Source organism: Triticum aestivum, chromosome 5B (assembly GCF_018294505.1).
Source record: "Triticum aestivum cultivar Chinese Spring chromosome 5B, IWGSC CS RefSeq v2.1, whole genome shotgun sequence".
In the NCBI taxonomy this organism is placed as follows: Eukaryota; Viridiplantae; Streptophyta; class Magnoliopsida; order Poales; family Poaceae; genus Triticum; species Triticum aestivum.
The window spans coordinates 27486591-27501515 of record NC_057807.1 but is presented as its reverse complement, the minus strand read 5'-3'; the positions used below and the strand labels follow the sequence as shown (position 1 = coordinate 27501515).

The following is a 14925-nucleotide window of genomic DNA, read 5'->3' as shown; positions in this document are numbered from 1 at the left end:
AAAAATGCCGCGGTGTGGAATTTCCAATTTTTGTTTGTCAGCAGAGAAAAAAGAACATCCGAGCCAGTGAACGGTCAAGGCCCATGCAAAAGAACACATTCAGCGTTGCAACTAGCAAATGGATTAGCTTTCAGTTGGTGATATTGAATTCATGCTCCAGTCAACTCATCCAAAAATTCGAACTGATGGAGGAAGATGGGCAATATATTTCAACATGTGAGAGAAAGAAAGAAAACAGAATTTTGTTGCTTGATGCGGCATCTATATGGCAAGGGCCCACCTGTCTGCTGAACAGCGACAACAAGTCAACAGCCCAGACGTTGGATCATGGTGAGAATAGCCACGACCAAATTACTCCCTCCCTTCGGAATTACTTGTCACAAAAATGGACGTATCTACAACTAAAATACATCTAGATATGTTCATTTCTTGGACGAGTAATTCCGGATGGAAGGAGTAGCTTTCAGCGCACCGAACCTTCCAACGAACCAACAAGAAGCAAGCAATTCTGATATACTACTCCCTCCGTCCCAAAATAATCGTCGTCACCGGATCATGGTGAGAAGCAAGCAATTTTGAGTCACTTATTTTGGGACGGAGGGAGTAGTATCACATTCTAATCGCGCCGTATCTCAACAAAATAATCGTCGTCACCGGACCACCACCCACGGCATTATCCTAACCACCCCTGAACACATGCTTTCAGACAAAACCAGCCAGGAGCAAACAACATGCACGGGCGCACGCTGCAAGTCGCAACAGCACATGAGCTTACTTACCACACAGCACGGGCATGCCATTAGTCAAAGGCAGGCATGTTCCAAGCAGCAGGTGGCTTTCAGTCGGGTCCTAAAGAGACCCGCAAATGGGGCTGCTTTGCTTTGGAACCACTGCATGCATGATTGCACCCGGAGACCCATCATAATCACACCATCCTGCTCTGCCTTTGCAAAGGCCACCACTTTCATCACACAAAAATGCCCAGGCATGCAAGATGGGACTGGAACACATGTACAAATCCTCCAGAAGAATCTGGGTGAACTTTCCATGAAGGAAGCAGTGAGAGATATGCATGGGGGATGTCCATGGTTGACGGTTCCAACCACCACCACTGAGTGCTGGAGAACATGCCATGCTGGAACATTGAAGCATGGTTTTTCTCACACTGAAGGATAGATGGACAGACAACTTGCAGAGCCACTTCGGAACAGTGGCTTGACGACGAAAACATACATATAGAATGGCACATGAAGGAAAGCATGACATAATGTTACGACAACGCCTGCGTGGCAGCGATCTAGATGCAGGGTGGTTTATTTCTTGGTTTTATGTACACAGATGATGATGATGCAGCGGCACGCGTGACAGATGGGCATTGGCCATGAACAAGTTTCTGAATGAAATGGGAGGGAGTGGATTGATTGATCAGGCCTGTGCCTGGACCCGCTTCGCGGTTGCGCTACCGGGGCTCGGTCGCTGCTTCGGTTCAGACTTGGATGCACCTTTCGCCGTGTTCTTGGAACCGACGGACCGAGTTTTCTCGCTGCTGCTCGCCTGGCCTTTTCTTGCTCCGCCGCTGGCAGTTGCTGCGTAATAACATGTAATGGACGTCAGAAACTGCAGCAGCATAAACTGTTGGTACTTTTTAGCTCAAATGCATGTGAACTAGTACAGCTGAAATGCTTAGCTAAGTAGCAAACACGCAGTTGCAAGTATACATAGCTTGTGACAGGTACCGTTTAAAATAGCTTCAATTTCTGAATTAAGAGCGTTCACGAATGAGGAGTTCCAACTGGAAAAGAATGCAAATGATTTATTACCGTTGTTAGGAAGGGATAGCCGCTTCCTCGTTGGTGCATTGACTTGTGCTGGCCTTTCCTTCGGGTTACTTGTGGACCGCGGAGCCGGATCTGTAGGCTGAGGGCTGACTTCCTCAGAGGTTTGATCCGACGGCTTCGGTTGAGGGCTGACTTCCTCAGAGGTTTGATCCGATGGCTTCGGTTTCAGCTTAGATGATCCCAAAGAAGCGGTGGGTGGCACAGCCGCAGATTGCCCTGATGAAGAACCACTTGCATCAGAATGTGACTTCTTGTGTTTTGCATCTTTCGTCTGGCTTGAACCATTTGACAGAATGCCCGAAACCGCAACTTTTCCTTTTGGCTTGTTTACATCCCTGTCCCCATTTTCGTCGGCCTCCTTATCATCGCCAAACGGTACATTCTCTTTGGCATTACTGTCCAGTAACCTGTTCTCCCACGGGCGTACAGCCACCCACCTCTCCACCCAGTTCCGCCCCCACTGGTTCTCATCCGCCTCTGGCCCTTGGACATCTGCAGCTTTCTGTTTCCTGGAACCTGCTTGCCGCTGCCAAAGGAAAGCGCAATTAGCAGCCTGCATTGCCAACTTACTATTACATTTATGGTATATATGAGGTTTACTGAAAAAAAATATATGAGGTTCCCTAAAACCCTGCCAGCACCTGCCGGACCGCTTGAGCACCAAGGCTTCTACGTCTGCTCATACATTTATCATTTATGGTAGAATGTTATCACTTTAAAGTTACCTGGTGCGTTAAAGCATATGCCATTGCTCTTTCCCGCTTAGCGGCAGCTTCTTGCTTTTTCAATACTTTAGCTTGCATATCTTCCGCCGATCCAATACCGCCACACCAGCGTTCCTGCATCCCATGGTTCAGTAACAATTCTCAAAAGCGCATATGTGATTAAAAACAGACATTTCAGTCATTTATGCCAGCTGGTGGACAGTTAATAATTTCTGTTATTAGTGAGCTCTACAGAGAAACCTGGTTTTCCCACAGGAAAACTTGAATTGTTGCATTTGTGATCTGGATATTCTAACTCTACATCTTCATGGCGTAACTGTAAACAAAGTTTTGCTGTGATTGTATTTTCAGTCACAGATAAAGCTTCTCAATTTCCTGAACTACAAAAGATAATTTACTATGCTGGATGGAAGATTGTAAAGAACAAGAAAAGCGAACAGATTATTTGACAACTCCAATAGTATGCAAATCTTGGCAAATAACTCTGGTAGGTATATTAACAGTGTGAAAAAAATAGTTTCTTTTACTCCACCAAGCATACTTCTTAATTCTTAACGGACATGGATTACTCGGATGCAAGAGAACGGTGGAGGAGAACTTAGGGAACTCAAAGGTTACAGCATTCACGAACCCCTGTTCAAAATAATATGTTTGGCTTGCATTTGCATGTATGCTGTAAGAAAATCATTAAGTGAATAGCCTACATCACACCACCGACTTCTGGGCAGTTTCATACCTCAATTTCTCGAGCTTGATCCTCCTGAGCATTTTTTTCAGGAGCCTTCTTCTGGGGCACCTGACCTTCCAAACCAATACAAACCTGTCTTGCTCTGACACGAGCTTGAGCCTTTACTAGTGATTGCATACACTGAAGTGTTTCTGCTGCTTGCTTTCGTACAGCATGGCCCCTAACGAGAGCCTGGAGTCTAACTAATCCTTTTAATGCCCGTAAAGCTCGCCTAGCCTGATAATGCAAGCAGAAAATCAAAGAGGCTTCACACCACATGTCATCAAAAGACTGCCTAGAATTGAGAAATATTAGCAAAATTGTTTTCTAGTTACTGCTTGTTTTGCATATTCTTCACTTAGGTTTATATCTGATTGGTCCAGCCCTTATAACATGCATTATGACTTTATGAGTTACAAAACTAGTGTAGGCGTTGGGCACTTAGGCCTGGATCATCATAAAATAATCAAAATATAGTGACTACAGGGACACGAGTTATCAAACAACCTACAAAGTTTAGTCCCTAATGGAAAAGGCAAAGCCCCAAATGATGAGTTTCTAATGAACAATGTCTATTCTTTAATTCAATTTAAACTATGCTCATCAGTTTCTTTCTCCACAAAGGGATTACGAGTTGGCAATTGGTTCTTTGTCCTCCCTATCCTTAGAAGAATTTCTGATGAACACTTCATGAATCTGCAGCAGTTCTAGTTTTCCTATTCTAATAGTTGCTCCAACTAGATATGCCCCATAGGCGAGTCAGTAAACAACAATCAGGTACACCTAGCAAATAACAGTACATCTGGATAGTTTCAGTTCAAGACTAAAGTAAAATCCAAGAACTTCTTAGGTGTATCTAGTGAGTTGTGGCATTACATGATTGACCAGCACCCAGTAGTAGTTTTGGTCTTCTTTAAGAAGAATATACCAGGACTTTATCATACATAACAAAAGGGATAGAGTTCACATGAATCCCATTTTCCCTTTATTTTCATCCATTATGATGTTTAAATTAGCACTCAACATTTTGTGGCATTTTCCATGTTGGAGACATAAAGCAGAATCTGAGTTGGGACAGTAGATTTATCCACGTTACAAGATGCAATATTTTGCTTGATTTTGTTTTAAATTGTCAGTAATAACATGGTAATCAAAGAGAGAATATAATACCAAGAATGCTCGAAAGGCTGATTGAATAACTATTGCAGCCTGATGCTCCTTTGTATTTAGTTCAGTCTCAGATGAAATTGTCTGTGTATTGGTGTCACTAGCCAATGGTTCAGTTTGCACTGTGCGTTCGGCAACTGCAAGGGCGCCTTCAGTATCCACGGAATGTTTCCGTTTGTGTAGCACCTGAGCAGCAGAGCTCCTCTACAATATACAAAGCATAGTCTTGAAGCAATATTTCCATAATTTAAAGACAATAACCAAAGTTAGGAGGATGGCGTGAAAGTAGATGATAATGCAATGCTGTTAATAAGCACTGCATACTTAGATGTGGCATTGCACCTACACAGTCAGTTTACAGTCAAAGTAAACTGAAAGGCTTCCATCCAAACTTTACTAGAAAGGGAAAAAAATCAGCAGCAGTGAATTGAGGTTAAGAGTACATGAACTAAAAAAGGACACAAACTAGAGCAGTCAAATTTAAATTATATTATGGAACTTATTAGTTGGTTGGCCCAGAGCTTGTTGTACCATGTGTTAACATTTCAGTTGTCCACCAAATGGTGGATGTGAGGACGATGGAAGCATTATGGTCCTTGACAGCAGCAACTAACAACAAAAGGACTTCAGCAACGTCATTGCACAAGAAAATGAGTGCTAAAATTAGTTACACAATTCATAACTTCTAGGCAATGCTGTAATCTACTTGTTTCAAATTTCTCCTGCATATGACACTTCTGAGTTCTGACAATGAAAAGGAATAGTGGAGGAATAGCCCTTTAGGCCTTAAAGGACATCAGATGATAAAGACATGTCAACAACAACAGCACTTTCAGTGAGTTTTGGTAAACCATCTACTTTTCCATCATTCTTGAAGATTCCTCATGTTTAGACAGGACAAGACAAATGCAAATGAAATATATTTTTAATGCTCACAAAAGGACAAGCAGGAAACAAAACGAGCAAAGTATAACATGAGCAAATAGACCCAAACCCCTCACTATCAGAATATCTAACCATAACGAATACTCTTTTTTTTACGGGAATGCTGGATAATGAGGCCGTCGCTTTGCTTTGATGTCTTCTGCAGGAGTTCGTCATTTCCCTATCTGTGGTTGTTAATTTATAAGATGTTGGGATCAAGTGCTAGTATGCTTTTGTCCTGTAGTTCATCTTCTGAGATCGAGGATGAGCAGCGGGTTTCCTACTAGTGCGTCGAGGTCGAGTAATGGAAAGCGGGGAAGCTGGCTCGCAAGAAAACTGTGAATACCCTTTGACTTACTTCTCTGCTGCTTTCGCCATTTTGAGCTTTTCCATGCTTTTTTATCCCAACAAGTGATTTGATCCACTTGGATGAAATGCCCATGGTAGCTCCTTTTCCCTCCTAGTGCAGTAGTGATCAGCTAGCACCTGCGCATCATAACATCATTTTCAAATGATAAGTCCCACCTAATTGAGCAATACAGCGACAGTTGTGGAGAAAGTACATCACCCATATGAATAACTAGAGCAACTAAAGGCAACACCAGTGTTGAAAATGTCATTATGAAAGAAAAGAAAAGGAAGTAACAACAGCACTGACTTGTCAAATTTGTTGGCCATTTACAGCTAAACTAACAAACAAACTGATCTGTCAGCCAGCAAACAGGGGCATCTAGTAGTAATGTAAATGCACATTTGAACCACTTAATCGCTTCAGAATTGCACGCATTCCCCCCTGAACATAAAAACAGATGAAGTAAAAGCCATGCAGCAAGAACAGCTTCAGTGACGCTCCTCGCAGGCTCTCGCAGAAGAAAGTAACTTTGCTGAACATAAGCGTCGATTAGGTCCAAAATTCCACATTTTGCCATGCCCAATAGCTTGGAGTAGAGCGGAAAACAGCATAACCCCATGGCACTACGCAAGCAAGTGAAACGGCAGAAAGTGCACAGGAATCAGCAGCCGACACGACGAACAGGGAAAATTAGGATAAAGTTGCGGCCGACACCCAGAGTTACTGTAGAACTTCTACAGAAAACCGAACCTGGGGAACTCCAGTGAAGAACTCACTTGCGGAATGCGAGCAAAATCCCACGGGAGGAACTCTACTGTAGGCGCTCACTGCGCAGAATGCGAGCGAAAATCCCACGGATGGAACCCTAGCAGGGGGGGGGGAGTTGGAGTTGAATTCCGCAGCAACCCAACCCCAAACACACCCCAAAATCCCGGCCGAAATGCGAGCCGAGCACACGGATTGGGTCACGGGGCGGCGTTGCCAGAACCGCGGCAGCGGCCGTCCCAGCAGAATCGAACTGGCCCCCCAGAAAGGTCCTACGAAATCCTGCACACGCCAAGAAGCAAGAAACCTAGAGACGGCGCCCATGCTCGAGAATGAGGAGGGAGAAGAGGAGCTCGACCTGGGCAGCGCGGAGGGAGGGGGAGAGGGGGAGAGGGCGGAACCACCACCGACGGGCGAGCGAGCAGTCCTCCGGTCGCCCTCCGCTCTCTCCGCTCCGGGTAGGATTTCTCGGTGCCAACTTCCCCTTTTCTGAACTTTTTTATTTTGTGTTGCGCTATCTTGTCTGCTGTGCGTTTCCTATTCTATTCGCTTCCTTTGGGTTGGATTATTATTCCCGAGGATTTCTTCTGCGGGGGTACAGTCCAAAGTTGTTGCGGTTGCCACTTGGCGGTTGGCAGTGCATACCTTTTTCGCGTAGGTCCTTGCGGTTCTTGCTTTTTCGTGGGAGGTCCTTGTGGTCCTCTAGGTGAAATGGAAGAGAACTCTCTTTGAAAACGGGTTGTGGCCTCATTTTGTAAATAAAGTCAAACGGCTGAATCATTGTTGATTGATGGAAAAGACCTATATTATATCATGCTCATATGTAAGAGTACTACTTATATACCCCCCCCCCCTCCTAAATATTTGTGTTTCTAGATATTTCAACAAGTGACTACCACTACTAGGGAAAAGGCTAGCAGCAGCGCGGGTTTTAGATGTATCGGTAGCGCGGGGATGGGCGCTACTAATAAGGCGCTACAGCTAACAGATAGCAGTAGCGCGTGCTCAACGGCGCTACTGCTACACAAGTGTAGCAGCAGCGCTGTTAGCGGAAGCTCGCTACTGCTAGTAGCTCTAGCGCGCTTTGCCAGGACGCGCTACTGCTATCGCGACGCTGCTGCTAACTTTTATACACTCGCTACTGCTAATTTAAGTAGTTTTTTTTTGTTTTTTTGGCATATTTGTTTTGTATTTGAACAGGCTTTATAGAAGAATCTTTAGCACATAGAAATGTCATCATGATACACATACAAATGCCAGAGGGGTCCATAAATGTAATCATAGCATGTACATACAAATAGTCTCATCATAATCATCATCCAACACAAAGTGATATCTTGTCATCATCTCGAAAATAGCGATACATGCAAGTCTCGAATACTTGCAACTACAACAACGTCATCCATCTAAACAAAGGTATACGCAAGAAGTGTTATCACTATGAGTGAGAGCGGAACTATGCAGTACATGAGGTGGCGGTTACGAGTCCACTCTCGCGCTAGCGTGAACCTCAAGTAACTAGCTTCTCCTTCTTGTCTGCTTTTGAAGCCTTTATGGCTGGCGCTCGTGAACCCATTCACTTGCGCCTGACACTCATGCCACTCGTTGTACACCCCCGGAACCTTCCCTTTGTACACGACATAGCAATTCCATCTCGCCATCAAGAAACTAGGTACCTGTTAGAGATGCATGTTCATGAAGAGGATGTACAATCATATATATGCAACAAAATATACTAGAGCAACACCAAAAAAGAAAGGGTTAGCAACTAGATGCAACATACAGTACGCAAATTAATTAACTAGAGGTACGCAGGTCATCGTACGCAAACTAACAAAGTAGCGTTACGCAAGTTTGGCAGGGACCGTGGACATCACAAAGTTTCATCGCTACAAAAAGTATACAAGTTCAACCGACACATATCATCATCATCGGCATCATAAATCACTAGAAGTTCCATCCTTCCATATCATCGAGGACGAACCCTAGCTTCTTGAACGACGTGAGGTCTAGACGTTGCATGCCTATGCGAGTTCGGACGTCAACTCGCGATATAGGGCCGTGGTGGAACATCCCCTTCTCATCGATGACTTCTTTCATGATGATCGTCGCAATGTCGCTTTGGATGCGAAAGAAGTCATCTCTAAGTTTATAATCCGCTTCTCCATGAGATTCTAGCCACTTCTGGATATGATCATCATTTCTGCTGTTAATGCGAAGCTTTTGGTGATCCGTGTTGAACTGAATCATGAGATGGACGATGTAAAATCCATCCTTCTTGCTTGGTTTTGGGACATGGATGCAGGAGAAGTTAGTTTTATGCGCGAAACCCATCTTCTTGTTCCTTTGTTTCTTGATCTGCACGTGGCCACCTCTAAAGCTGAAGCCTTGGAGAGCATCATCTAGAATATTCATTATGTGGGTGTAGTCTTTTCTCTCGTAGTCTCTGGAAGGGTCAAAATACACGGCGTGGGAGACTTGCAGGTAAAGAACGATAAGGACGGCGCGCCCGTTGCTGCGGGGAAAAGACACCTCAAATTATTCCCCATATGAGAGAGAAGGAATGATTGAAATGTACGAAAGGGTTGTCCGGAACTGACTCACTTTGGATGATAAGGCACGAGGACAATTTCCCGGTCCTTATTCTGTACCATGAAGTTTTGGAGGTACTCCCTAGCAGTTTCACGCTCAAAGTCGCCGAGACTCAAGAAAGACTCGTGCATGTAGTACGGATCCGCCACACAGATTTGCGAGACTTCTTCACTCTTCATGACGGAGCTCATATGTAGCGCAAAAGGCGGACGATAGTAAAATCAAGCCGCCTTGTTAGAAACATCTCAAAGATATGGTCAAACCGCAGGAAGAACACCTCCGCGGGCCGTGTGTCGACGTAGCACTTCCCCTCAGGCACACGAGCCGCGTATGTCAGATATCCTGGATCCTTTGAGGCTAGTAGGCTTTTCTCAGTCGACAACACATGGTCGTGCAGTCTCCTGAGATCCCCTGATAGTGCCTCTAGCGGTTTCGGCGGTAGCATCGGCTCGCCCGTGAGATGGAACATGACCGCACCTTTCACGGGTACACGCTCTTCAGAATGCATCGTCTGGCTGCTATGTGCTTTGGCTTATTTGGAGGCAGTTACCTTCCCCGATCTCTTCCTCTCCTTTTTCTTGGGCGCACCTTCCAGACCCTTCCTTAACCCCTGCCCCAGTGTTCCCGGGCTAAGTACTATATGACCCTCGCGCCCGGCTAGTTGAGCCTGTGTTGAGGCGGCATCTTCAGGCGTGTCCTGTGAGGATTTCATGAAGAGAGAATTTTTGCAATCCATGGTACGACCCTGCCCGGGCATATCATCCATATCCTCATTAGCAAGCTGATAGCCCGATTCGTCATATGGTTGACTCATCATATCTATGTCACAGTCATACGCGTTTGTATTGAGGTAATCCATAGGGTCGACCTCCATCTCATCATCCATTCTCTGTTCTACAGGAGAAATTACATCAGCCAGTACTATTGCACCCCCTTCATCATGTCGTCCGCCGCTCTCACCAGGCACTACAGGAGCTGGTAATTGCGTAGGCGGGGTGGTGATCTTCGCACATGCTTGTTGATGTGTGGTAGTTATTGGTGTGCTCTCGGCCGGCTCCAGACGAATAAGATTCTTCAGCCATAGCAGCACCCAATTCTTGCAGCTTCCAATCCACGGTGGGGTCTCGTCGTCCGCTCCCACATGCTGTACTGGAGGAGGCAAATCCTCGTGCCCCGATTTCACACTGGTCAAGCTAACCTTGAAGTGCCCAGCAGGGATCGGCTGGTTGTGGAACGTGCGTTGAGAGGGGTCCATTATCATCCCCTTTCCCACATCCACCTTCTGGCCTTTGATCAAGTAGAGTATGGTGCACAGGTTTTCTTTCGCCTGCAAACACATATGTCTGTGGCGTAAAACAACTGAAAGGCTGTCAGGACCCCGACTCAATGCCACATCGATCTAGCATGTAACACCTCATATCACTTTGCGGCCTCACGCACGGTATTCCCACGGGTGTCGCCTTACCTTAGCCCGGGACCGTTTGCGCCTTTTGGCACACGTATATGACGGTGTCGCTAGCATCCATATGATAAGGAGCCCGGGCTGACATGGCTAGTCGTAAACCCAAAGTGGCACAGACTTACAGGGACAGGCATCCATGACCCAGCATCGAACGTGTCGGTCATCAACTAGTGAATCCAGGCTGTAGCACTGGGCTAGCAGGACTCCGGTGAACCGGGCTGTAGCGGGCTAACAGGACTCCGGTATTCATCGCGTGACATTTCCCCGAAGGGACAGACACAGGAACGAAGAAGGACACATGCCGGCCAGCCTAAGTGTTCCGGAGCAGTAGCAAGCTACCAAGGCTCAATGGAAACACTAGGAGACATTTCCCGGTAAGAGAGGCTACTAAAGATAAACAACTAGATAGTCAGATCCCACACATACCAAGCATTTCATTAACATACACACAATATGCTCGATATGTGCAATACAACATGGCATCACAAAATGACTCTACGACTCAAGTATTTATTCAATAGGCTCCGAGGAGCGAGATATTACAAACATGGGTCTCATGACCCAACAATCAGAGCATACCAATCAAAGCACAAGCGGAAGCTATCATGTCTGAGTACAGACATCTATAAATGAAAAAGGCTGAAAAGCCTGACTATCTATCAGATCCTGCCGAGGGCACAAGATCGTAGCTGAGGTAACAAGCTAAACGTCGAAGTCCACGTGGAACTACTAGTGAGACTGAAGTCTCTCTGCAAAAACATAAAATAGGCAAACGTGAGTACAAATGTACCCAGCAAGACTTACATCAGAACTAACTACATATGCATCATTTTCAACAAGGGGATGGTGGGGTTTAACTGCAGCAAGCCAGCTTTGACTCGGTGGCTAACCTGAACTACGACTGCAAGTAACTCTTTTGAGGTGGCGCACACGAGTCCACATATTCACCATATCAATACACCACTATGGATCCGCTCCCGTCTCCCTACGAGAACGCCATCCATAGCACTCACGCTTATCTTGCGTATTTTAGGGTATCCACTTTCACTTGTCTATGAACTGATATAAGCAACCCAGAAGTCCTTTTCCGCGGACACGGCTATTCGAATAGATGATATTAACCCTGCAGGGGTGTACTTCTTCATACATGTTTCCACCACTTAGCGTCTGCACACGACATGTGCTCGGCAGACTTCAAGCGAAAGCCGACGTGGGTGTAGACCACGACCTACCTAAACACTTAAGCCTCTAGTCCAGGTTTATCGCCTATTCAGGTTCCATCCGCAGGGAGTCCGGCCGAGGTTTCCCATACGGCCCCGAACGATGTGAACAGGGTTCCCGAGATACCTAACGGGTATTCGGTACACCCGGCCCCGTACCTACCGCATCACAGCCCACCCCTACGGTCAGCGCTGTCCACGGCCTCCAGTAGGCTACAAACACCAGAAACTACTTGCAACTCCTGGACGGAGAACTAGGGTGAATAAGAAGTCGAGAGGGTCCATTGGTTTCGGGCCCAATGCATGGTAGTAGCTGATTCTTAAATCACACATACAGATCTCAGTGCTTAAGGTCGGCTTCAATGAAACAACCCACCATGTACTCCTACATGGCCTCTCATCGATACCTTTACCAAATCGTGTTCACCACACCACTCTCATTACCGACATAATCATTTCACTCTAGCCCATCACCCAGATGAACCAGACCTGACACGACTCTAAGCATAGCAGGCTTAGGAAGGTAGGAACAACACATACATATGGCTCAATCAACTCCTACACATGCTAGTGGGTTTCATCTAGTTACTGTGGCAATGACAGGTCATGCAGAGGAAATGGGTTCAACTACCGTAACACACAGCAGTTTGAATCGCGTTGTCTTAATGCAGTAAAAGAGAGCAGGAGCGAGAACATGGGATTGTATCGATATGATCAGATGGTTGGTTGCTTGCCTGATGGTTCGTTGCACGGATACGGTTCTTCGTTAGGGTAATCACGGTACTCCTCGGGGACAGATCCTGTCGCAAAGGACATCGATACACAAACATCACCAAACAATATGCAACAATATGATGCATGCATGAAACATGGCAATATGAGTGTGTTGGGCTAATGCAACTAAAACCAGAAGGGTTTGAACAAATTTGAATCAAGGATTCAAATTTCAAATTCAAATATGGCCTTTTAAAGTGCCTTTTCTTGTTCTGATTAAAACATCAACTTAACTTGTTTGATCATGCATGGAAATGGTACAGATGGATAGATTGGATTTTTCTGATCATTTTTCATATATAATTTGTCCAATTTGGAGTTACAGAATAAAAGTTATGAATTTTTGAAGTTTAATTAATATTCTGGAATTTCCTGATTTAATTCAACGCTGTCAGGACCCCGACTCGATGTCACATCGATCTAGCCGGTAACACTTCATATCACTTTGCGGCCTCACGCACGGTATTCCCACGGGTGTCGCCTTACCTTTGCCCGGGACCGTTTGCGCCTTTTGGCTCACGTATATGATAGTGTCGCTAGCATCCATATGATAAAGAGCCCAGGCTGACATGACTAGTTGTAAACCCAAAGTGGCACAGACTTACAGGGACAGGCATCCATGACCCAGCTTCGAACGTGTCGGTCATCAGCAAGTGGGTCCGGGCTGTAGCACTGGGCTAGCAGGACTCCGGTAAACCGGGCTGTAGCGGGCTAACAGGACTCCGGTACTCAAAGCGTGACATTTCCCCGAAGGGACAGACACAGGAACGAAGAAGGACACATGCCGGCCAGCCTAAGTGTTCCAGAGCAGTAGCAAGCTACCATGGCTCAGCGGTAACACTAGGAGACATTTCCCGGTAAGAGAGGCTACTAAAGATAAACAACTAGATAGTCAGATCCCACACATAGCACTACACATTACACGTACGCATAACATGCAAGTATGTGCTGTACAACATGGCATCACAGCATAACTCAACAATTATATGGATAAAGGCTCAGAAGAGCCATCATAGCATTTATTGCAAACAGGGGTCACAAGTGTCAGGACCCCGACTCGATGCCACATAGATCTAGCATGTAACACTTCATATCACTTTGCGGCCTCACGCACGGTATTCCCACGGGTGTCGCCTTACCTTTACCCGGGACCGTTTGCGCCTTTTGGCACACGTATATGACAGTGTCGCTAGCATCCATATGATAAGGAGCCCGGGCTGACATGGCTAGTCGTAAACCCAAAGTGGCACAAACTTACAGGGACAGGCATCCATGACCCAGCATCGAACGTGTCGGTCATCAGCGAGTGAATCCAGGCTGTAGCACTGGGCTAGCAGGACTCCGGTGAACCGGGCTGTAGCGGGCTAACAGGACTCTGGTATTCATCGCGTGACATTTCCCCGAAGGGACAGACACAGGAACGAAGAAGGACACATGCCGGCCAACCTAAGTGTTCCGGAGCAGTAGCAAGCTACCATGGCTCGGTGGAAACACTAGGAGACATTTCCCGGTAAGAGAGGCTACTGAAGATAAACGACTAGATAGTCAGATCCCACACATACCAAGCATTTCAATAACATACACACAATATGCTCGATATGTGCAAACACAACATGGCATCACAACATGACTCTATGACTCAAGTAATTTAATCAATAGGCTCCGAGGAGCGAGATATTACAAACATGGGTCTCATGACCCAACAATCAGAGCATACAAGTCAAAGCACAAGCGGAAGCTATCATGTCTGAGTACAGACATCTATAAATGAAAAAGGCTGAGAAGCCTGACTATCTACCAAATCCTGCCGAGGGCACAAGATCGTAGCTGAGGTATCAAGCTAAACGTCGAAGACCACACGGAATTACTAGTGAGACTGAAGTCTCTCTGCAAAAACATAAAATAGGCAAACGTGAGTACAAATGTACCCAGCAAGACTTACATCAGAACTATCTACATATGCATCATTATCAACAAAGGGGATGGTGGGGTTTAACTGCAGCAAGCCAGCTTTGACTCGGTGGCTATCCTAAACTACGACTGCAAGCGACTCTTTTGAGGTGGCGCACACGAGTCCACATATTCACCATATCAATACACCACTATGGATCCGCTCCCGTCTCCCTACGAGAACGCCATCCATAGCACTCACGCTTATCTTGCGTATTTTAGAGTATCCACTTTCACTTGTCTATGAACTGATATAAGCAATCCAGAAGTCCTTTACCGCGGACACGGCTATTCGAATAGATGATGTTAACCCTGCAGGGGTGTACTTCTTCATACATGTTTCCACCACTTAGCGTCTGCACACGACATGTGCTCGGCAGACTTCAAGCGAAAGCCGACGTGGGTGTAGACCACGACCTACCTAAACAC

General features: G+C 45.9%; 1 protein-coding gene across 3 annotated transcripts; it reads right to left on the bottom strand.

The window, feature by feature from the left end:
* Positions 1-1010: 1010 nt before the first annotated feature.
* On the bottom strand, positions 1011-7055 carry LOC123110222 (protein IQ-DOMAIN 5). Of its 3 annotated transcripts, none has more exons than XM_044530698.1 (7): positions 6857-7055; positions 5740-5867; positions 4461-4661; positions 3300-3527; positions 2564-2677; positions 1821-2364; positions 1011-1586 (listed from the first exon to the last, which is right to left on the bottom strand). In XM_044530698.1, the coding sequence occupies exons 2-7, from the start codon at positions 5821-5823 to the stop codon at positions 1426-1428; spliced, it is 1332 nt and encodes a 443-aa protein (XP_044386633.1). In that variant the 5' UTR covers positions 5824-5867; positions 6857-7055; the 3' UTR covers positions 1011-1425. The 3 variants fall into 3 exon arrangements, with proteins under 3 accessions (XP_044386633.1, XP_044386634.1, XP_044386635.1); XM_044530699.1 differs by having other exon boundaries at positions 6906-7033; XM_044530700.1 differs by lacking the exon at positions 6857-7055 and adding an exon at positions 6510-6820.
* Positions 7056-14925: the final 7870 nt, after the last annotated feature.

What these genes read in the sequence shown, in the direction of transcription:
- LOC123110222 (XM_044530698.1), bottom strand. Translation starts at nt 5,823, where the DNA reads ATGGGCATTTCATCCAAGTGGATCAAATCACTTGTTGGGATAAAAAAG. An exon ending in ATGGCGAAAGCAGCAGAGAA is followed by an intron (nt 4,662 to 5,739) that starts GTAAGTCAAAGG and finishes TGTATATTGTAG; the next exon opens with AGGAGCTCTGCTGCTCAGGT. An exon ending in GCTATCCCTTCCTAACAACG is followed by an intron (nt 1,587 to 1,820) that starts GTAATAAATCAT and finishes GTTATTACGCAG; the next exon opens with CAACTGCCAGCGGCGGAGCA.